Source organism: Triturus cristatus, chromosome 3_1 (genome assembly GCF_964204655.1).
Source record: "Triturus cristatus chromosome 3_1, aTriCri1.1, whole genome shotgun sequence".
Lineage (NCBI taxonomy): Eukaryota > Metazoa > Chordata > Amphibia > Caudata > Salamandridae > Triturus > Triturus cristatus.
This window is the reverse complement of record NC_140583.1, coordinates 175,803,761-175,827,503: the sequence shown is the minus strand read 5'-3', so window position 1 is coordinate 175,827,503 and position 23,743 is coordinate 175,803,761. Positions and strand designations below refer to the sequence as shown.

The 23,743-nt window shown below is 46.3% G+C and overlaps 1 protein-coding gene across 1 annotated transcript in view; it reads right to left on the bottom strand.

Annotated features, from left to right (window-relative positions):
• The window catches only part of ANO3 (anoctamin 3), a 1,942,403-nt gene that overhangs the window by 46,040 nt on the left and 1,872,620 nt on the right, over positions 1 to 23,743 (bottom strand). The window contains exons 24-26 of the mRNA XM_085643623.1: positions 22,373 to 22,520; positions 17,919 to 17,999; positions 17,044 to 17,149 (exon numbers count right to left, since the gene is read on the bottom strand). Coding sequence (XP_085499749.1) covers positions 17,044 to 17,149; positions 17,919 to 17,999; positions 22,373 to 22,520 — 335 coding nt within the window. The remainder of the gene's footprint in view (positions 1 to 17,043; positions 17,150 to 17,918; positions 18,000 to 22,372; positions 22,521 to 23,743) is intronic.

Genomic DNA, 23,743 nt, shown 5'->3' with positions numbered 1-23,743 from the left:
AGGAAACTGCACACACAGGCCCTGCAATGTCAGGCCTGAGACAGGTTCGAAAGGCTGCTTGTGTGGGTGACACAACCAGTGCTTCAGGCCAACTACTAGCATTTAAATTACAGGCCCTGGGTATATGGTATACCACTTTACGAGGGACTTAAATGTAAACTAAATATGCCAATCAAGTGTACATCAATGTAACCATGTTTAAGGGAGAAGCACTTGCATTTTAGCACTGGTCAGCTGTGGTAAAGTGCTCAGAGTATTATGGCCAACAAAAAGATACAGCAAAAAGTGGAGGGAAGCAGGCAAAAAGTCGGGAGAGACCCACTCTAAGGATGACAGGTCTAACACCCACTCACACACATTATAATTGATAGATGTGGGGGAAGGCTGAAGAGTAGGTAATTTGTGGATCCCTGCAGATTTGCGAACTTTCCCTCACAGAAATGTGAGGAAAATGTATGTTTTTATGCACAATTTAAAATTAACAAGGGCATCTGGGCCGTTCTCATTAGATTCATATATGTCACAACACCAAGGACACCCCCAGATGTCAGGTTTCAGACATGTCTGGGTATGGTAGGTTTTATGGGTGAAGGCTGAGCTGGGGCCTAAATTCTGCAGTGTCCCCACATTATAAAAACACGTGGATTCTACTGAGTAAAGTATTAATCCTTCAGGTCGCATTCTGGGGTGTATTGTGCTGCAGGAGCTAGGCCTAGCCACACAAGTGAGGTACCATTTTTATCTGGAGATGTGTGTGAATACAGACCATTGTTATTATCAACTGTATTTTTCTGCAATTTTGTCTTCCAAATGTAAGCCACTGTGTAAAAAAGAAGACATTTTGCAGGATGACCTCTGATTCACATGCTGGCATGGGTGCCACAGAGACATATAAATATCCACTGCTCCTAAACTCAGTATCTGGTGTACATTTCAGAAATACATATATCTCCTTCATGATAATTTTTCACTCTTTATATTTAACCTTATGAATTGTTCTATTCTTGGTACACAATGAAAAACCATTGCAAGGTGCAGCTCAGTTGTTGTTTCTGTGTACCTAATGTTCGTAGAGAAACTACAAACGCTATATATCCAGACCAGAAGTGTCCAGCAGACGTACAGGTGTATTGCTTTTGTAAAATAGCCATCATGACAAGAAGTTACAGATGAAAACGTTGTCACATAAGTTAACGTAACATAACATTTTTCTTACTCATTTTTAATATTTTGTCATTTTAATAGTTGTTTCTTTGGGATAATCTTGAGGGACCTACACAAATGCCCCCTTGCTGAAATCAGAATGGTGTCTATTTTTTAGGACTATATGGCTTTCTGGCATCACCAATGGGTTTCACACAACAGTATACAACACAGACTGGAAAAAGGTTGAAAGCAAAAATATTTGGTAAAATGTATCTACCACTTAGTAAAACGCCAAAACTGTGGGGAAACAAATAGTTTTTTTTGATAATGTTCTGCATGTTCCTGAAAGCTGGAAACTTTTAGCAGATCAAACATTCTGCTGATGCCAATTTTAGGAGAGAAACAAGACACTTTTTCTGGAGCACATTTTCCCATTTTTCCTAAAAACTCCAAATATATTTTGGCTATTTTCTCAGTCCTCTCCAGAGGAATGCACAAACCTTGAGTACCTTTAGACTAGCCATGATGTTGGGAAAAAGGATGCAAATTTGGTGTGCATACCTTATGTGGCAAAAGGTTATGGAGCCGTACGCGTGAAGCACCCCAAATAGCCAAAAAAGTACTTAGCACTGAAGATGGACAAGCCTTAAGCAGGACGAGCAGGGGGGCATGGTCCAGCCACTCCCCTCTCTTATCCCACTGTTCTAACCCCCCCCCTTTTCTTCTATTAAATCCTTCATCCAAGCCTCTCTACCTGTTATACGCCCCCCACCTTGCGCTTCACTCCGGGTACTCTGCCACCCATGCACACGCAAAAGGTGGACCTACCCCCGCTGCCCTCCAAAGCACCCTCCACCTCACCCAGGGCACTCAACACACCCTTCAGGGCCACCCATCACCATCAGCTCCTCCTTGCCCTCACATCATGGACACTGCCCACCCCCTACACACAGTAACATGAAATGTACACAGACTTACACATTACATAAAGAGGAAAAAAGTGCTCTCTTACCTTCAAACAAAGAGGTTGGACTTATCACTAGTACAGGAAACATACCTCGACGCCTCAGAGTCTGAGAAGTTATGCAGTGACTGGATGGGTAGGGTTATCCATATTAGCATAGGGAGCGAAGATACCCCAGACACGGTACCCACTCGGAAATGGGGGGTAGCGATACTCATACACAAATCTATCCCGGCCACGGTGTCCAAGACGTAGACAGACCCAGACGGCCGAAACGCGTTTGCCAGGCTGGTATAGGAGAGGTCTCTGTCTGAGTTGGGTCAGTATATTGCCCGACTAGAGTGAAAAAATCAATCCTTCTTCAACTAAACCGTCTCCTGGTGGATATAAACGCCTCACAGTATCTCATCGGCGGGGACTGGAATCTGGCGAGGGACCCAGATCTGGACAGAAAGGGCCCCATCGACAGAGGCAATGCCGCAGACAGAGCTCTAATGAGCGACATACTGGCAGACAACGGTCTGGTGGACCACTGGCACCTCTGCCAATCAGCCGACGCAGAATATGCATTCACCTCCCCGACCCACTGCATGCTCTCCCGTTTGGACTACTTCCTGGTCTCACAGAGGACGGTGCAATTAGTCCGAGAATCCCACATTTTAGAAGCTGCACTTTCTGACCACTCACCGGTCCTCTGCCATGGCCATACTGGCAATACAGTCAGCTGGAGGGACAACACTTACCCATCCCCAAGATATTGTGAACTAATTTGCTCAGTTCTACCAGGCTCTTTACACTCCAGGGACGCAGGCCGATGAAGCTAAACTGACTACTTTTCTCACAGAGGCGACTCTCCCCCATCTATTGGACAAGGGCAGAGAATTCCTCGAGGGAGAGATCAGAAAGGAGGAGATTGTGCAAGTAATAGCGAACCTTCCCTATCACAAGGCCCCCGACGAGGACGAATTTCCAGAAGAATTCTATAGATGGGCCGGGGAGAGGGTGGTCGACACGCTACATGCTGCATTCCAAGAGGCGGAGCGCACGTCATCTTTAGCTTCCCTCTCCAATAAAGCAGTTATTGCCGTCCTACCTAAGCCTTGGAAGGATCCCACACTGTGTTGCAGCTATTGCCCTATATCAATGCTTAACTGCGATATCAAAATCCTGGCCAGCAATCTGGCTGCCCACCTCTGCAAAGTCCTCCCCTCCCTGGTCCCCCATACACAAGTAGGATTCATACCCGGCCGCTCCTCCAGAAACCACCTGCGAACCCTGGCCCATACTTTATGGTCTGCCAAAACTCTTCACACCGACGCACTGGCACTGTCACTCGAAGCGGAGAAAGCATTTGACCGCTTCGAGTGGGACTATCTTTTTAAAGTAATGGCACGATTCGTACTGGGAGATCAATTCATCACCAAAGTACGACTGCTATACGACAACCCCACCACCCCCTTCCACTGGCAACCCTTGCGCCTCAAGTACCTGGGTGGCTTGGTGGACAAAGGTATGGAGGGGATGGTCGCGGACAATCTAAACCCCCTGCCCACTTAGATGCAACGCGACTTCGAAAAATGGAAGGTGATGGGGTTCTCTACGTGGGGCAGCAGGCAAGCCGTGCGTATGGTCAAATATATGGCTTCATATTTACCTTGGGCATGATTCCCCCACAATGAGTTTAATTGACTCCAGGATAAAATCCTTCCTGTGGGGCTCCTCAAGCCCCTGCCTGGTTGCGCTGAAATGGAAGACTCGCCGTTCCTGCAGGGGACTAAGCCTTCCATCAGTAGAACACTTTGCCCTTGCACTGCAGCTCTCTCAAATCACGGACATGCTGCCAGGTACCCTTGACGTACTGCATATAGAGAGACACCTGCTATCTACAGGGATAGGCCTCTCCGCTCTCTATGGACAGGGGGCAAGCCACCAAGACCCCTCCAACCCGGTACTATTGGCCATGCACAAGGCCTGGCAACGGGCGCATCGGCTGTTGGGCTCACACCCATGACTCCAAGAGAAAACCCCCTAAAGGGGAATGCAGGCATATGCATCAATAGGCAGCCGCTGTCCTGGCTCCCATGGGAGACGGCGGGCATCCACACCCTGGACCAGCTCCTCCACGATGAGGACCTCAAGACATTTGTGCAACTTCAAGAGGAATTTGGCCTTCGCACGCCGCAGTCCTGGAAACACAAGCAGCTCCAACATTGTCTGCAGAAATGTCAGGGGCCGTGCCCTTGGTTGCTACCAACCTCGCAAGTGGTATTGTACCTCCACATGTGGGGGCCACACAAAGGAGTTATGTCCGGCCGGTACAGAGTACTCCCCTCCCATCTTTTCTCACAACCCCTATCACAAGCCCTTCACACCAGACGGCTTTCGTTCTCCTATGAGGAGGATGAGTGGGCGAGCTCTTGGATGACCTGGACAGGAGTGCCCGGGAGGCAAGACTGAAATATTGCCTGTTTAAAACCCTACATGAGTGGCATTGATCGCCGACAAAACTGCACAGAGCAGGCCTTCTTCCGCATGCAAACTGTTGGAGATGCACGAACAATGCTTGCGATACGACCCATATCATATGCGAATGTCCCTCGGTTCAGCCCTTTTGGACCTACGTGGGCAAGACCCTGAGCACCACTATGCCCTCCGTCCCGCTACTATCCTTCTGCCTGACCTGTAGTGCTCCCCAGAGATGTCGAAGTCGCAACGCTGACTCTACCACACAGCACTTGCCACAGCCAAGGTATGTATCCTGCGCCAATAGAGATCATCAACCCCACCGTCACAGGAGGCTTGGTTAGTGGCCATGATCCACACGGCTTTCCATGAGTGAGTCATCTACAACCTCTAGGACCAATCAGACCTATTCCTGGAGTATGGGCGCCTTTCCTCCACACAGAGAGCAGCAGCAAGGGATGCCCCACAACAGAGGGCCTGCCTCGGACATCATCATGACCATATCACGTTGTTCCAGTGCCTTACTTTACTTTACCCCCATGTATGTGCTCCCCTTCACTCCCCTACCTATTCACCCCCTCTAACCCTCCACCCTCCCCCACTCCTACTCTTCACTCCGAGTGCTCCCCCCTGTAACCCCCGCCACCCCCTTCCCCTCTACACTCTATACCCCCCCTCCGGCACCACGGCCCAACAGGTATATATCAGTCAAGTCCCGCCCAGGTATTGAGACGAGACTCACCATAAGGAGATGAAGTGCAACAGTTTGCCCCCCCCATGCCCCCACTCCGCCCCAGGTATTGCCAATGAAACTTTAAAGCAGGGCACCTACCCTCCCTTGTACCCCGCACCACAGCCAACACATAGCAGAGGTGCCTCCTCACATCGCCTGTCACACCCCCTACCGATTCGTACACTCAGTGCATAGCCCCCCTGTGCCTGGGAACCGACAGGCCCCAACATGACGTGGCTGCTTGTGCTATGTTACTGCAGATACGTCAAACCTCCCCCCTCACCCACACCTGGACATGGCACGATTAACACCTGACACGCTGAAACAGGCAAGTCCCCCCTCCGCATCCCATCTCTCCCCCACCCTACTACTTTTTGGGATATTATCTTCAGTCTTCAAGAGGCACATGCCACACAGATTCTTGTTGTACTATCTGATATGGTCATTGTACCTGTGTGGCTGATGCTGATGTTTTCATGATGTTATCTTTTAAAATTGCTAATAAAGAATTACAACACAAAAAAGTGTTCAGAGCAGAAATGTCCTTGTGCCAAACCCACTGCTCCAATACCGCCAATGTGAGCACTTAAAAGATAAGTTGCCATCATATGCCTAGTGCAGCACCCCAAACTACTGATCCCAAAAGTAGTATTCAGAGTTGGACCACACACACCACTCATATTCAAAATACATATGCAACCTCATACACAGTCCCACTAACTACCACATAATCTCTATAAACCACGCACTCTATCTTATGTTTATTAACTCAAGCTTTACAGTATGGCATGCTCCAGATTCCGCAGATCTTATGACACTGCAAGCTTGATGCACATCATCAGAGTATTATAGCACACACCAACATCATCACACATGCTAAATGTTCTTGTTTCACAGTCTACAACAACTAGAATATAGACTGTAGTCAGAAGAAGGAATGTGGCACCAGCTTATTCATAGACTCTCCTGGCACTGCACCATGGCCAAGCAAGCAACTCCAAACTCCATGAAGCTCTTTTCATGCCATTATCCACTCACCAATGCTCAGTGTGCCACTTTTCACCTCATCTACAAGCCTTCAAAACAGAACAAGGTCTCTGTTGATGGGTTCTCAAACCTCCTCACCACTTCATCCAACATGCCCACACAATCCTCTTTTGTGGACTTCCATCTCCCAGGCTGACAAGCTCATAACTGCGGTGGTTCTTGGCACACACACAGCAATGTCACCACCGGACTAGAGGCAAATAAGTGTAAAAATAAAAAAAAAGAAGTAAAACAAGAAAAACATCCTTTCTTATCTATGCACAGACAATCTGAAATAACATTCCGGAATCCTTTTACCCCACCCCCTCCCTGACCGAATTCACAAGAGTATAAGACACACCTCTTTAAAGACTAACAGATCAGCTACCTCTCAAATCAGGTGTTTACCACATCCTTACATGTTACCCTGCATGATGCTTTGCTGCCTTTGGCTAGGTTTTCACTATACAAATACTGTATACATGTATGCATACATACAGACAATTTAAGTATGAAAGAATAATTGACATCCTTTTTTTAACTCATCCACACACGCATGGAAAAGCATGTTCCCCAACAAACACACTACAAAGGCTACATCCTCAACCTCATCTACTCAACAATACCAAAAATTCAAATAAAAATCTCAAATACCACTGGTCTGGATGATCACCTTGATATCCCCTTCTCCCTACCGGCTAAGGATCGAGGCAATACACTCATAGCAGAGCATAGTCGACACAAAGGAGAACATCAAACATTAAGATCCTACCATCAGGCTACATCTAATCGTTTAACCTATGAAATCTATGTTTTGACAACAACATCACTCCAAAATGACTTCACACCTTTCTGGAAAACCAGGAGAGCACTCACACTGCAACTAAAACATGTAAGTGCAAGTTGAAATTCCCAACATCCTGGTTTTGCACAGATGTTACAGACAAACACCGCTCCATTCATAAACAGGACACTACACACCATAGTAGTCACTCCATGCAACTTACAGATAACTCCTCATAGTAATCAAAAGCAAGGAGTATACTAACACTGCTAGTGAAGCTGACAAAATAAGTAAAACACTATTCAAGATAATCAAACACTCATCAACCCACTGTCTGACCACACTTTTGAGACAAGTGAAAAGCATTTAAATAGTACAGAATATCTACCAGCACCCTGCACACTGACAAAGACAAACGTATTTGTTTGTCAAGTGGTCACTATCACTAGAACAGTAAGCACAAGTTACGATGCTACCTGAAACCAATGAAATCAATATCTATGTTAAAAAGCTTTCATCATGAGCATAACAATTGCAATGTTCATCAGCAGTGATTGACAATCAGAAAATGTATATAAAACATTGCAAATCAAGCAAAAATGTGCCAGAGTCTTTCTTTACACTTGAAACACATAAGATGCAGTCACAGAACAAAGTCCTAATACTCTCAAGCTGCAGAACAAAAGCTCTATCTCTGGAAGTGCCTGAAAATAAGGTACCACATCTCCCCAGGTAATGCATTGTAGGATCTGGAAGACACAGGGTTAATGCCCTAAATCAGTTCAGCGTTTGCCCCTCCCGCAAAGTGCTGGAAAACCGTTAGTGGTGCCCATGCCCCTCTTTGTGGCACCATAAAGATTGTAAATATGCTAATGAGCCCCCTTGTGAGGCATTATGGGGCAACCACGGCCCTCGATTCATGAGTATGAAATGAGGGTCCTGCACTCAGTTTACTTTTCTCCAGGACCTCGTGCCATGTTGTATCTTTACTTTTGTTCCAATATTGGGTGTCCCGATCCCAACCACTCTCACAGCCTCAAACAAAGCGAGGTCAGTGCAGGGGGGCCACTTCCACACTGTCCTGCTTGCTCCCCTCCCAGTCTACACTGTTCATTGCCAGCAGAAGAGCTGGCAAGCTCACTCACCCATGTTTCATGGGGGTGGGAAGAAGGCTGCAACCTTGTGCACTGTCACCCCTCAGACATGGGCATAGGTGGGGGGAGCAGTGCCTTGGCCTTGCCTTGGTATGGGCCCAGAGGACTGCGATTGCATGCTGACCCAGCGAGGGCCTTTTCTTGTTGCATTAAACCTACGTGGAATGGGGCCCCCTGAGGGAACGATTATACTTGGTGAGTTGGGGGCCTCACTTATGGCCACTCCCTAACTATTAAAATAGGTAGCGTTCCCCACCCCCCCCCGCTCCCCACCGGCACTGGCCCACTCCAGTGGTAAATCTATAAAGTAGCGGCAGAGCCATATACGCTCCATTTTCTTTTCAGGCATGTTTAATTGGACAGCTTCAAAGTTGCTTAACTCGGGCCCTGTTGGGCTGAATTTTTTGATCTTGAACTCATGTTGCTCCCCGCGGTGAACTCTAGATACTAGGAACATGTTCAGCAGGTCTCCAAACCATTAAGAGGTGCACCTTGAGGCGAGCTGGTTTCACTGGCTCTCTGTGCCAGCCTTCTCTACGTTGTACTCAAATTTGTCCCATGGCCTCCTGGCCATCTGACAGGACACCTGTGGGTCAGCTCAATAACCATGAAATTACTGTGAGTGAAACTCGGGTAGTGACACTCACCCACAGTAAAGGTCCAAAAACTGGGTGATGAAAAGCAAAATAATCCTGCTGAACTAAATAGGCGGTACCCATTTGCAACAATAATAATAACAATAACATGTAAAGACGCTAACTCTGAAAAACTACCAGTCTGTGCATAAGCTGCAGACAGCACAGTTTGGGATCATGGAACAGTGATTGACTCTCTTGGGTGCACTCTTTCAAGCTGTTCTCTTTTGTAACTTAGGAACTAAGCAGATGATAGAACAATATCAGACTATCTGATAAACAATCCATATGTCTGCCAAGGGAGTCAACGGCAATGTCAATAGTAATCTTCCTGTAGTGGGGCTCAATCTGACCCTTGGGTGCAGGTGGGACCCACTGCCACTTATTTGTTGATACCTGCACTTATATTTCCTCAACAGACTTTGATCCACAAGAAAAACACAACCGGGTAGGGTGACCAGGCATCCCGGATTTGTCCGGACAATCCCGGGTTTTCACCAGCTGTCCAAGCAGATTTCGGCAATTTTGACTCATGTCAAGGCCCGGACTGGGAACTGAAACTGACCCTGGCAAACTGATCGGCCGGCCCCCGGGGGATGGTGGGGAGCGCAGCCGAGCTGTTTGACAGGGCCGGTTCCGGCCGATTTTGTTACAGGGGGCGATATTACCGGCCCCCAGTAACAAAAACACCCCCCAGGGGGGCCAAAACCGTCCCCCACCCTGGCGGCCCACCGGGGAAATGCCCGGTGCCCGCTATGCCCAGTCCGGCACTGCTCAAGTCCTGGTTTTTAGAGGGGGTCGACTGAAACCAGTGAGAAGCACTTATTGGGTGTTCTAAAGTTGTGCTAGTTAGCAGCTGTTAAAAGTAAGCAATGTCATTAACAGGTATGATGCTGATTTTAGAAATCAGATTGTATTTATTTTCTTAGTGCTTCTAATGTGTTCCTATGTTGATAAGAGTTGTCATTCTGCGCAGCACCGTTGGTGTAAAATTGTAGTCTTTCTATTTTTGCAAAATGTCCCGATTTTTGGATCTTAAGATCTGGTCACCCTACAAAAGGGGAACGAAGGATGAATAGAAGAACAGAAAAACAATGACAAAGCAGGGATGAAAAGGAGTCTGCAAGAGTGAGCTAAAGGGGCAGGGAGTGACTGGTGGTGGATTAAAGAGGGATGAGGTGGAAACAAGACTACGCAGCCTTGGTATTCGGCACCCTGATCTTTGGCAACACAGACTGCAGACTTCTGACCAAAACTTTGGGCCCTGGTGCGTATTTTGTTTTACAAATTAAGTTTACCTGCTGCCAATAACAGGTTGCCCTGGATCATAGAAAAGTGTGTGCACTTTCAACATAATCCTACTAACAGTTTGGAGCTCCAGATAAACTTTTCTATTGCTGCTGGTATGTTGCGCTCATCCTTTTTAGGTCTCGCTGGCGTTGCAGCGCGAAGCGCTGCCGCCAACGAGTACTATTGTTGCCTAGTTGCCTCCCAAGGGAGACAGACCGGGGCACGCGCAGCGATCGGGGTCTGTGGACGCGCAGACGCACACACAGACATGCGCGCGCACACACCCCGCCGCTGCCGACCCCGGCTGCCTAACGCGCGCGCACACCTCATTGCTGACTTGATTCACGGAGACGGCTTGTTTCTCAAGCTGCTGCATATTGACTTGGGCCGCATGTCAGAAGCGTTGCCTGGTTTTGCCTTTATAACCCAACAGCATCCCGTTTAGCTTCCTCCCTGGAACGACGGTGTCAGGCCAGTAATGGATTCGGAAACAAAGGTGTGACTTTGAGGCTTTTCGAGAACTGCTAGCGCTGAGAAAGCAGCAAAAAGTGGCGTGTTGTAAAAGCGCTGCTTTGTTGTCAAAAGGGAATCTTTGCGTTTGAAAAGGCAGCAGGCGCGGGAGCGGGGAGATGGGAGATGAGGGGTGGAGAGTTGACTTTGAAGATGCATGCCTTCAGTTAGCGCGAGACAGCTGGGCCGGCTCAGGACGGCTCCGCATCAGCTGTGTATGGGGAAAACTGAAATAGACTCTCGGAGAACGCCAACAAATGCTGCAGAAATTGCCTTTAGTGGGAAATTGCTGGTTTGTGGCACCAGCTGTAGCTTTAGGCTGACAGGGTCATTTAATAGGCTCGCCTCGCCAGGAGAGGCAAACTTCTGCTCTTGGGGCTGTGCTGTGAGCTGTCAGCCGGCTAAGGAAAAGAATGTGGCCTAAGGACCAGAGCTGCCGACGTTGGAGCTGTGGAACCATGTTCGAGTCTCGGCCTCGGCTCAACATCCTGTGATTCTAGGAATATCACTTCATCACTCGTGCCCACCAAAAAATGAATGTGTTATGTTAGTGAGCACCGATACTTTCGGGTCGAGTGTGCGCTATATAAAACTGCAAAAATAAATAAAAAATGCAGGGTTTTGCCCTAAAATAACTTATAAAGATTTCTAGTTGGCACCAGGGCTAGACTGGTCTCTGATTCCATCGGGCATTTCCCCAGTGAGATGAGCCCCTCTAGGCTGTTTTTTAGGGCATGGGGGCCATTTATCACTTTCAGGCTTCAAGAGAGGGAGGGAGGAGGAAGGTGGAGAGAAAAGGATCCGAGAGGGAGAAGAGAGCCAGAATAGATGGATGGAAAGGGATGTTGTGCAAGGAGATGAAGGGAGAATGACTAATTTACCATTTTTGCAGATGGCTTTGGTTCCCTGGCCCTGGTAGAAGTCACAAGCCAACGTGGAAGCGGGTTCACCAATCCCTGATGACATCACACGTTACGCTCCATGTCCCACCCTTTCCCCATTCCACCTAGGTGCTAAGGGCAAGAAGTGGAATCGACAGAAAGTAAACAAGGATGGCAGGCCTCTGAGTTCTCTTCATGTGCTGCCTTCCCAATACCTGTGTCGAGGTTTACCAAACTACCACAGAGCAAACCGGGGGTAGTAGCTACTACTGGCTACTCCTATTGTGTGTCAATGGCATGGTCACTGGAATTATGCAGCGGGAGGACTACATTATGCGGTAGGGTTTTATAAATTTCATAGCAACTAATGGCAAATTAGGCGGCATAATGTGGCACAATTTGTGATAGTATTACTTTTCTAATTTTGCATTCTTTGCACATGTTAACACTGTAAAGCTAAACTTTCTCTTTACTAGTATTAACAACTACATTCAGCAATCAGCAACAGTCACTGACACCGCATGTCAAAGGGCTTGCTTTGCTAATGCATGCAACATGCGTCACAGTAGTTTTTGTAACTTTTGATCCGTTTGGGTTCAAAATAATTGTTGTAGGTTAAAATCTGCAGACTATGCAGAAAATGACAGATTATGTGGCAAGTGTGGCAAATCTATAATGATGAGGAAAACACTGCACCCGCAGTGGCCTGGTGAATGGTCACTAGTTTACGTCGGGGCATTGCAAACAGGCTAAGGGTCACCATCTGAAGGAACCCAGGCAAATATGCAGAAAGCTATATTTTCAGAAATTAGCCTCTATCACCCACCCCTTGCACCTCTCATGGAATGTTCACTAACCTGTTAGTTCAGAGCGTTCAGGCGCAACATGTGGAAGCAACATGGATTCCGCTTCGCCCCAGCTTCCCCACATACAGAGTATTAGGGTGATATGACGAGGGACTAGGGGAATGATATGCTTTTGAGTGGCAGTTGTGTAGACACCTCTAAACATTACTCTTGCAGCCTCTTTATTTGGTTTTTCACTTCTTGCTTCTTTGGCTTAGTTGCTTGACCACTTAGAAGTGCTATCTGGAAATGACAGAGGCAAATTGTTGCTTCGAGATATCCCTGAAAACCCTTAGGGCCATATTATTAAGACCGGCGATAACATTATCGCCGTATTAGCGGCAGGAAACTGCCGCTAAAGCGGCTATAAGGGGCTTGATAATATGCCCTAGAGAATTCCACTAGAAGCCCAGGTTCTGGTGTGAAGGACATCAAACCTGGGCTTCTATTGGAATTCTGAAGGGCATATTATCAAGCCACTTATCGCCGCTTTAGCGGCAGGTTCCTGCCTCTAAAGCGGCGATAATGTTATCGCCGTTCTTGATAATATGACCCTTAATGTTCTCTTAAGCAATAGCCATCTGGTGTTCAATGACTTCACACTGACATGGGTGTCTGAAACAGTGCAGTTGGTTTTCCTGTATTTCTTAAAGTGCATGGATGCTGGCTTCACTATCTTCTTTGGTATCCAAGATTATGGTTCAATGTTGTCTCATCTTAAATTCAGTGTCTTTTCAAACTTTTTACTCTTTCAAGCACGGGCAAGCTGTGTTTGCGCCCGACATACCTAGTTAAAGGTGCACTGTGGCGCTACCAGGGATTGTGCGACCTATCTATAATAAGGCCAAATGCTCAAAAGTAATATTTTGCACATTTTGATCCATCACTTTGTGAGTATAAGTGTAACACAGTTTGGTACCAAAATGAGTTTGCACAAAAAATCTGATTAGCAGCTATAATGTAATTAGGCTTTATATATGCTGCTTCAAGTTACTCTCTCACTCAAATGATTTTGTAGATGCGAATGCACAGGCAGTTTATAAGCTCACTTTCATGCCTGTACACTGCCCTAAGACAGATTTGCCATCTCCTTCCTTTCCGAACTAGCAAAGCGCTTCCTGATGACTTACTCCAATGATTACCTCCAGCTCCATGGACATGTTCATGCCAGTGATTCCTGTGACATCGCTCAAATTCCTGTATGGCAACTAAGAATTCCGGCAGATTTTAAGAAAAACCACTAGATCTATCTACAAAATCTTTCATTAACAGTCAAGTTGTCACCTGGAGTGACAAACATTGGTAAAGCCAATAGATTTGGCTGTAGCAAGCTAATGCATGCAAACTGCATTGATGTGTGTCTGTGTTTCAATGCGTACTTAAATGCTGAGGCTTTTCCCATCACAGTGCAGAGTCCTTTTTTCGATGTTGGGCCACTTCACACTTAAGCCTTTATTACGTTTTTTTACCCAAAGTTAACTCAGCCAAGTTTGCGTCCTTTTTAGGTCTCGCCTTGCTATCGCGTAAGCGATCGCAAAGCGAGACTATAGGGGCTTTTAAAAGTGCTCCCAAAAAGCGGATTGCATGGCTAGCACGCGCACAATCACGCGCATCGTGCCGCCATGCAATCCACTTTTTGGGAGCACTTCAAAGGGTCCGCTCCCCCGCCTGGAATGCGCTCCCCCGCCCCCAAGCGCGCGCATGCCACGCTCTGCCGGGCTTGTCTTGTTTTAGGTCTCGCCTTGCTATCACGTAAGCGATCGCAAAGCAAGACTATAGGGGCTTTTAAAAGTGCTCCCAAAAAGCGGATTGCATGGCTAGCACGCGCACAATCACGCGCATCGTGCCGCCATGCAATCCGCTTTTTTGGAGCACTTCAAAGGGTCCGCTCCCCTGCCTGGAATGCGCTCCCCCACCCCCAAGCGCGTGCCACGCTCTGCCGGGCTTGTCTTGTTTTTGCTTGTGGACTTTTCTTTCACAACTTTCTCTTAACTCATGGCAGATGCTTCCCGAGCACTTCGAGCCCTAAATTGTCAGTTTAGAAGACTTGTTCTCATTGTTACAATGCTCCCGGGCAGATGCTCCGCTAGAGCAATACATGCTTCTGTGTATGAGTCACGGTCACCTCTGTGTTAGCAACGATCGGAGAAGAGACATGCAAATGTCACACATACCGTTCAGGTCTCCTCCTAACCGTATTTCGCTCATGATTTGAATATTCTCAGAGTCATATCTTAAAGGGACCAACTATTACAGGCACGCAACATGAACTAGTTATCTACCCGCATGCAAAGGATTCTGGGTATGATGCAAATGAGTACGTCCTAGAACCTTTGTTTGGTGTTTTTATTTATTTATTTATTTTATGCGTTTTTATATAGAGCGGACTTTACCCGAAGGTGTCGGAGCGCTTCACAATAGGAGTCCGATAACAGCCGTCTCTATTGTGACAGGGCTGTATTGGCTCATAGCAACTGCTGCTCAGAAGTTGCCTGACTTGTTTCAGAACCAGTGCCTCCCATAGCTATAAAGCGCTATAAAACAGCAGTACGGTCTAACGCTGTACTCGCGCACCTCTCTGCACTCTCATGAAGAGGTTGCACTCGTGCTCCAGCCGGGTAAAAGGTCGCCTGTAGTCTGTTTTCTGTGTATGGCTATTTCAGGACAGTGCTGTGAAACTAAAGGCGTGGTAGTGTTATAATTTCTTGATGTTCAGTGCATGCTTTACTATCCGCCTGCCTTCTACACTCACTCCACCGAGTCTCTGAATATGAAACGTAGCTCTGCAGTTCCTGTCCTACCTTAGATCGCCTGTTTTGAATCCGCTTTTGGCATCATACTTCAAAGGGTCCGCTCCCCCGCCTGGAATGTGCTCCCCCGCCCCCGCCAAGCGCGCGCGCCACGCTCCACCGGGCTTGTCTTGTTGAGTGTTGGCGTTAACAGGCATGTTTTTAGTCATTTGGGAGCCACATGTGAAGCTGTTGGCGCTTCCCCATCACAGCTGTAACAAGGACCGGCTCACCCTGAAATGCTGGCATAACTTCAGGTTTACAAAGCAGCATCTTTGGTAGGATTAATAAAGTGGCAGGCCATAACCGGAGCCTGTTTTTATTTCAGTTACATTAAAATGAATTGTGCTTGAAAGCTATTGTGCGGCGTACTTTTGGAAAAGTGTTATTTTACTTTCGAGTCTGAGCGCTCTGCACGGCTGTAAACTATGTACAAACTGGTAAGCCATCGTGGACGACTGAGAAATCATAATTTTTTTATTTCCTTTAATTTGGAATATTACCTTAAAAAAAAAAAAAGAGTATTCTGCTTCGCTTGACTGCGCCGAGCGCACAGGGCGCTCTGCAGGTATTCAAAGACGGTGCGTCTGGGATTACGTTATTTTCAGCCTTGGAAATGCCCATGTAACTAAAGCTACTAATGACAAAGGGGATATCATCTCGCTGTTCTGCTGACTCGAGTATGACGTCTGCTGACGTCGTTTCTGACGAACTGTAGGTATTTTAAACTTTCTGAACCCTCTCTGATGCATCCACTTGCCCCAATACTGAACAGAACACGCACAGTTTCTCGCTGCTGTAAAACCGCCAACGCCAACTAGTTCCAGGCCCATGCAGTCCATGGCCTCTCTGTAAAGATTTCCAAGTGAATGCTAGTTCGCCGAGAAAAACAAGCATTTGCAATGCAATAGGTCTCGCAGTTACACGAGTTAAAGCTACTGGCATTGTAAATGACAATGCCAATAGGCATTGTTATTTGTAATGTCAATAGCTCAAACTCGCGTAAGTGCGAGACCTAATGCATTGCAAATGCTTGTTTTCTATTTTTAAGTCACACTCGGATGTCACAGAAGTCACAGAGGATGTGGCGTAAGGGCCAGAGCTGCTGACTTTGGAGCTGAGGAACCAGGTTCGATTCTCGGCGGCGGCCCATCATCCTGTGATTCTGGGCAAATGAGTCAATCTCCCCGTGTCTACCAAAAATGAACGTGTCCTTGTGTAATGTAACTGGTGCTCATGTAAAGCGCTCCAATAACTTTGGTCGCGTTCGCACTGTATAAAACTGCAAATAATTAAATAAAATAAAAAACTTAAGTCCAGCGTGTCTTACTAGGATTGTAGCTGCTTCCTCTTTCAGGTACAGAGCGCAGCCCCTTCCTAGGGCCTTCTGAATCTGTATGCGTTTGGCAGAAGGGCCAGCAACGTCAGGAGTGGTATTTACTCAAAAGTAAGTAAGGTACATGACTATCACAAGTCTGTAATTATAACAAAAACGACAGGTTTTGCCAGTACATAGCACAAAAGTAACAAGGACTGATATATCTCAAAGCAATGCTACCTAGTCAGTTTAATCACCCTACGAAACATGAAGAGTTGGACCGTCCCTGCTGAGCTGCGGAGATTTGAACCAGTGACCATTTGATCACTCGCATTAGTCATCAGCCTTCGACTCTATAGATGCTGATGATTTTTAATGAATTGAGATATACGTTTCTGAAAATCTGAATGAGAAATGGACGTGTAAAACAAAGATAAATGTACAAATTCATTCATATAGGCATTGTGCGTATTTATATTTCGAAAAGTAAAATGGCGGTGCTTACCTCAAAAACGATAATGAAAGCTAATCGAGCAGCGAGGACGTGCCAGAACTGCAGGGTGAACTCATAGGGGCGGTTGCTCCAAGGGGGGGCCCTGTAGTCTCGGTATCTGCATGTGTAAAAGTATAAAAGTCAGAGGAGCCCATTTCCACAAGCCCTACATATTTAACTCAGGCTTTATGCCAATAGGTAACTATGTGCATGCGTTCTAAGTGCAAAGCATTGCAGAATACATAGCATCCTTTTACAAATAAAGGAATCCAAATATATTCACTGGTTTGAAAATGCAACTTATCTATGTTCAACCGAAATGCATCCTGACCCCATGTCTTTGTGAACCCCATGATTTGAAACGTCACGGCACAAAGCATCAAATTCCAATTTATTCCTCAACGACTTGCATATTATAGCAGAAAAACACATGTTAAAACGAGCCACTTTCAAAGGTTTCAAACCAAAGAGAAAACATAGTTCTGCACCTCAGCAAACAGCTTTAAGAGTAGCATTCACATGGTAGATACTTGCAGCACAGTGTAAATGTGATTCTATAAGATTTGATAAATGTTCTCTGCATAATGCATCTCACTGCGGGTAGAAACTGCAGGGTGGACGCCGCTGCATAGGTGAGGCACAGGCGAGGCAAACAGATGCATTACACTGAATGTATATGTGCATATCTGTACTTCGCTAAATATTGGTTGCTATGCAAAGATAACACTGTCAGGTCAAGGGCTTGGCACATATTGCTCTATAAAAAAAGGCTTGAATTAATATAGTTGGTAAATGTGTCAGTTGTATTGAGACAATGAGTATGTGACCATTGGTCCCCTGGTCACCAAGCAACTGAACAAACACACAAGTGCACAATGAGCGCCTACCTGCAGTAACCGGCGTATCCCATTCCGAGCTCACTCAAGTCAAACACAGATAAACTGCTGTTTACATAACCCCGTAAGCACCTGAAAAAGAAAGTCACCAACTGTGAAATGATACTGCAACGGTGGTATGTATGTGTATCTATCAAACTCAGAAACAAAGGCATTTACAAACAGCCATGCGGTGCACAACGGAACATATCACGTTAGGGTCACTCGAAACTCAGGGGGGAAACCAGCACAGAGCATTTCCTGTACTTCTGCACAGCGGGGTCATGCTACAATGGTTACTGCCAGAAGATTAATGACTGCAAAGTCGAAATGACCTTGCTTGAAAATCTGCACAGCAAAGAGGGAAGGATGAAAAAGAACCCGTTGTAGCTGCAGATAGTTTTCAGTAGGCAGCGAGGCCGGCAACAAACACTCCAAAGCGTAATTGTCCTTTGAACATGGTCAGTAAAAGGTTCACGTGCACCTCTGAAAAATATATCCACTGCAGTGGCCAGCCCCTACCCCTAGAACTGAAGCCCTTAGGTGCGTATTTACCAAAAATGCCACTCAGTGCACCACGCTTTGTGTCAGGGAGATGGCATGGAATGCGAGATGTTTAACATACAGCACAAATGTGTCTTTTCCAAGCATTGGCGCGCAATGTGCAGCCAAGCGCCAATGCAGGCCAGGGTGTAAGCAGGATTGTTTTGGTGCATGATGGGGCACAAAAACACCCCCCAAGGCATTTTCCTCTTTGTGTGTGTGCAGCACACATAGAAAGAGGAATTAACAAGGAGAAATAAAGATATTTTGTTTCCGTTACGCCTCCCCTGGAAGGCATAGCATTCTGACGCATTCCCAGGTCTCCCAGTATTGGTAAATCTGTCAATGCTTCAGAATACGCGAGTGGATGTGTGGGAACACCCACCCTCCATCCATCCATGGAACACCTTCCCATGGTAGAGTAACGCAATGCAGCGATTTGCGCTGCGTTGCTCTGGTATTACCAAGCCACTAATGGCCATGTAAGGTGGCCCTGCATGGCTTGATAAATCAAACTTAAGGGTTGCATCACATTTCCTCCCAGCTTTGGGGCGCAAAAGCCACTCAAGCTTATGATAAATTGCCTTACCAGTGCCCTGGTAATCCCGCTTTAGGGTCAAAATGGAGCTTGAGCCCAGATTAGGATTAGTAAAAGATGTATCCATATTTTTCCAATGAAAAGTTTGCTTAGAAAAACGTCTCACAGTGGAAACAGATTGGACGGATGGAAAACATGTAGTAATCACATGTGAAGAGTCAGACACTGATTGTTTCATATGACCCTCCGAAGCCTCGAAAAGTGTGCTAACATCAGTTCAAGATAATATTGCATCCAGAGCATCGATAATTGCTGGCACGGTATTGTAGCAATAACGGCCTGATGTACTAAATACTAGTTACAATTTGTAACTAGCACATTTGAGACCAGTCCAGAATTTTGCAACTTGACCTATGTAGTAATAGGTCAATTTGTAACGTTTGGATTTTTGAGGAATGAGAGGCGGTGATTCAGGTATGCTGGTCCGTCGTTGTGGATGGCTTTATAGGCATGTGTGAGGAGCTTGAAGGTGACCCTTTTGTTGACTGGGCACCAGTGAAGTACTCGCAGGTGTTTGGTGATGTGGCTGTGGCGAGGGATGTTGAGAACCAGTCTGTCTGAGGCATTTTGAACATTCTGTAGTATCTTGAGAAATTTCTGGGGGACGCCTGTGTAGAGTGCGTTGCCAACGCAGAGTCTGCTGCTGATTAGCGCGTGGGTGACCGTCCTTCTGGGCTTAGTAGTGATCCATCGGAAGGTCTTTAGAAGCAGGCGGAGAGTGTGGAAAACGTGATGAGGAGACAGTTTATCTGGCGGTTTAAAGTAAGCGAGGAGTACAGTATGATGCTAAGGTTTCGTGCATGGTCCACGGGTGTGGGTTCCTAGCATGCGGGCTATCAGGAGTCATACCAAGAGGTGATGGAGGGCTCCAGGATGAGAACTTCGGTCTTGTCCACGTTCAGCTTGAAGTAGCTGTCTCACATCCAGGTGGCAACGGACTTCATCTCATCGTGGAAGCTGTTTCTGGCGATTGTGGGCTGGTTGGTGAGGCAGAGGATCAGCTGCGTGTCGTCGGCATAGGAGACGATGTTGAGTCTGTGGTTCCTGACGATGGCTGCGAGCGGGCCATGTAGACATTGAAGAGGGTGGGGCTCAGGGAGGAGCCGTGGGGGGGGCGCCGCAGCCGATCTCCATCGGTTCTGAGAGGAACAGTGGTAGTCTAACTCACTGTGTTCTGTCAGCGAGGAAGGAGCAGATCCAGTCCAGGGCTTTGTCACGGATGACGGCGTCATGAAGTTTCATGCTTAGGGTGCGGTGGGAGACAGGGTTGAAGGCAGCTGAGAGGCCCAGGAGAATGAGGGCTGTTTTTTTTTTGCCCCGGTGGAGAAGGAAGCGGATGTCATTGGTGGCGGCGAGGAGAGCAGTTCGGTGCTGTGGTTGCTTTGGAACCCGGATTGGGAGATGTCCAGGATGTGGTTGGCTTTGATGAACTCGGAGAGTTGGGCGTCTATGGCCTTCTCAATGACCTTGGCTGGGAAAGGGAGCAGGGAGATGAGTCTGAAGTTCTTGAGGTCCGTTGTGTCGGCAGACGGCTTCTTCAGCAGGGGGTCGATCTCTGCGTGTTTCCAGTTGTCGGTGATGGTGGCGGTCTCGATGGAGCAGTTGATGGTACGGTGTAGCTCGAGGCAATGGAGGTGACGGCTCCGTGGAAGATGTGGTTCGGGCAGGGGTCCGGGGGGGCTCCAGATTGGATGCTCATCATGGTCTTAAGAGTGTTGCCGGTGGTGAGCGTGGTCCAGTTGAGCAGGAGTCAGCGGGCAGTGTCGTTGGGTGCCGTGGTGGCGGGAGTGATGAGAGGGTCTTGGGCGTCAAAACTGTCGTAGATCTTTTTCATCTTGTGGTGGAAGGAGGTGCTGAGTTTGTTGCAGAGGTCTTGGCAGGGTTGGACTTCTGTGGTCTCGCGATAGGATTTGGCGAACTCCTTGACAATGGCAAAGAGTTCTTTGCTGTGTGCGTTGGCATTTATTCTGTCTTGGGGGCGGTTTTCTTTGAAGCATTGGTAGTATTGGTAAATCTGTGAATGCGGCAGAAAGCACAAGGACAGAAGGCAGACCAGCAGCAGAGCAAAGATGCTCCCCATTAGGCCATCAGGAATTGAGGCGCAGGTGGGAGCCTGCGGATGGAGGAGGGCCTCGAACCACCAACCAGCAAGGGTCAGCAGCTACCAGGCGGAGCTGTGCAATTGGGAAGCAGTTCACTGACTAGGTCAGTGAGATCTGCAATGTATCTCATTCTTACCTTCTGCAATGACACTGAGCTTTACTATTTATTAAAGTCTTAAAGAAAAATATGGGGCCTTATTTAGAGTTTGAGTTTGATTTAGATTCCCGTCTGTCTAATTGCAAGTACCATAGAATATAATGCACTTATTAAGGCAGAAAAATATTCTTCACTTTTGTGGTGGAATAACCTGTCCGCCAACTTTAAATCAGGTCCATAGTGTGGACTTTTTGTATGTGTCCATCTTTATGGTAAAAGTGTTCCAAAACCCATTCATATATAAATGTTTGGGTGCCAGCCTCTGACGCGATGGATTGTTAACTGACGTGCTTACTCATGGCAAGATGTGGATGGGTCACAACCTGGCTGTCTTTCCATCTAAAGGTGGTAAGTTGGTACAAACCTATGCTTACCAGAGAGTTTTAGGTGTTTCTGCTCTGTGCTTACAGGTTGGCCACCGGCCATTTCTCAGAATGATCAAAAGGAGGCCACCAACTGAGACCACACTTGAGGGGAACACCTGAGTGCACACCAAGTCCCAGAGAAGAACCAGAAAGCAGTTTGAGGGGTTGCCATACACTATGGACCGCAAAAACACTGACACATATGAAAATCCAAGGAAAGAGCTGGAGACAGGAAAATTGGCTAAACATGTATCCGTTTAAAACTGGTCTGTTTTCTATTCTCGCAGATTCTGAATAACATTCCTATTTCGTGGACTTTTACTACCCATATTTAGCCCAGCACATTATATGCATTATTGCCGATTACTACTTTTACAAGTGATTCTGTTGGCCCTTTACCATCGGATATATACTTCAATTGTTTCCTTAATATTCTCTCTGTGGAGAATGATTTCAGGACATGGTGAGCAGCCGGGACATTGCAAAAAACATTTATTAACATTCCAGCTCAGATAGGGAATCCAGATAATGTGAAAGAATAGAAAATGTGAAATAAAATAATCCATTGTTATATTTGAAATTATTATTAGACAGTAAAAGTGGTGTAAATAATTTACATTTGCAAAAGAGCAAAGTATGTGTAATAGTAAATTACGTTTGAAAGCAGTATTATGCATACACAAGTAGAATCTAAATATTACTTCTCTTGTCGGTATCCTTGATCTGTGCATGGTCCGTATTTGAAAGCATAGACAAAACGGGGGATATAATCCGATGTAATGGCAATAACAAATGCATTGGTGATGACCGCCAGCACTCCAATGCCCTCCAGGATTCCATACCAGATACCTAAGGGCGAAAAGAAAGAAACACAGTGATAACATCCATGGCAGGCAGTCTCAGACTCTGAAAATGTGCTTCCTCTTTAGAGAAATGAAAACATAGTCAGAGAATTGGTGCCATCTAACGAGTTAAAGAACAGAAGAGATGTTTACTTGCCTGCACATTTTGAACTAAAGGCATTTATGAGGGTCAAAACAAAGATAAAGGAGCCTGTTTGAACGGAAGACTGGGTGCCAAAATAGGAAAATAATTGACACCATCATCAGATATACAGAGTGGAAACCTCACGATTCACAAAGAGAAGGTTATACGAAAGTCTAACTTTACGACTTCCGGTATTCACAAAGGGCATTTACGAGTAGAGGCCCGATCACAAAGGGAAAGTTAGAGGAAAGTCTAACTTTACGACTTTCGGTATTCACAAAGGGCATTTACTACTTGTTAATGCCCTTTGGGAATACTGAAAGTCGTAAAGCAAGACTTTTGTCTAACTTTACCTTTGTGAATCGTGCTCTAACAATTTGCTTTAAGCTTTCACAGATGGGCCACAACCCTTGGTCAGTGGAGGCCCTGCTTCCCCTAACGTAGGAGCTAGCCGTGGTTAGAGGTCTAAGCCATTTTGGAATTGCATCATCCCTGAAAGTAATCTCATCAATTTAGCAGGAGCAATTTCTGCAAAACTGCAATGCCGAGCAGTGCACAATGTAATGGCCCAGTCGGTATTTTTTCTTTCTTATAAACATACGCCTAAATTGGAAGTTTGTTTCTGAAAAAAGTTAAAAGTACATCTCTGATATCCAGAAAGTTTACCACGAAACACTTTTAGGACATTTCAGTTTTTTTATTCCCAGGACCTCTAGATATTTATTAGCAGGAAAAGAAGAGTCAGATAGCAGATAGTCTGGCAATTTTTGTCTCTACAAGCACAATTTAGTTTCCCTTTTTTTATTTCATGATTTGGAACTCCACAGAAGTCTACATAGAAGTAACAAGAGAATGCAAGTGATAAAAAACTAGACCACATGATATAAATACCATAAAACCAGTTAGGATGATTACCCCCTACAATGCATTCATCTACAAACTAAAGAAAACAGGAATTTTACTAAACTTTCAATACAATTTTAATAAACATTTTAAAAAGTTAAAATCTTGGATCCAAAACATTTCATTTGGAGGCCTCTGTATTAAATGCAAAGCTTCAGTCATCGTTCGAATAGAGAATTTCA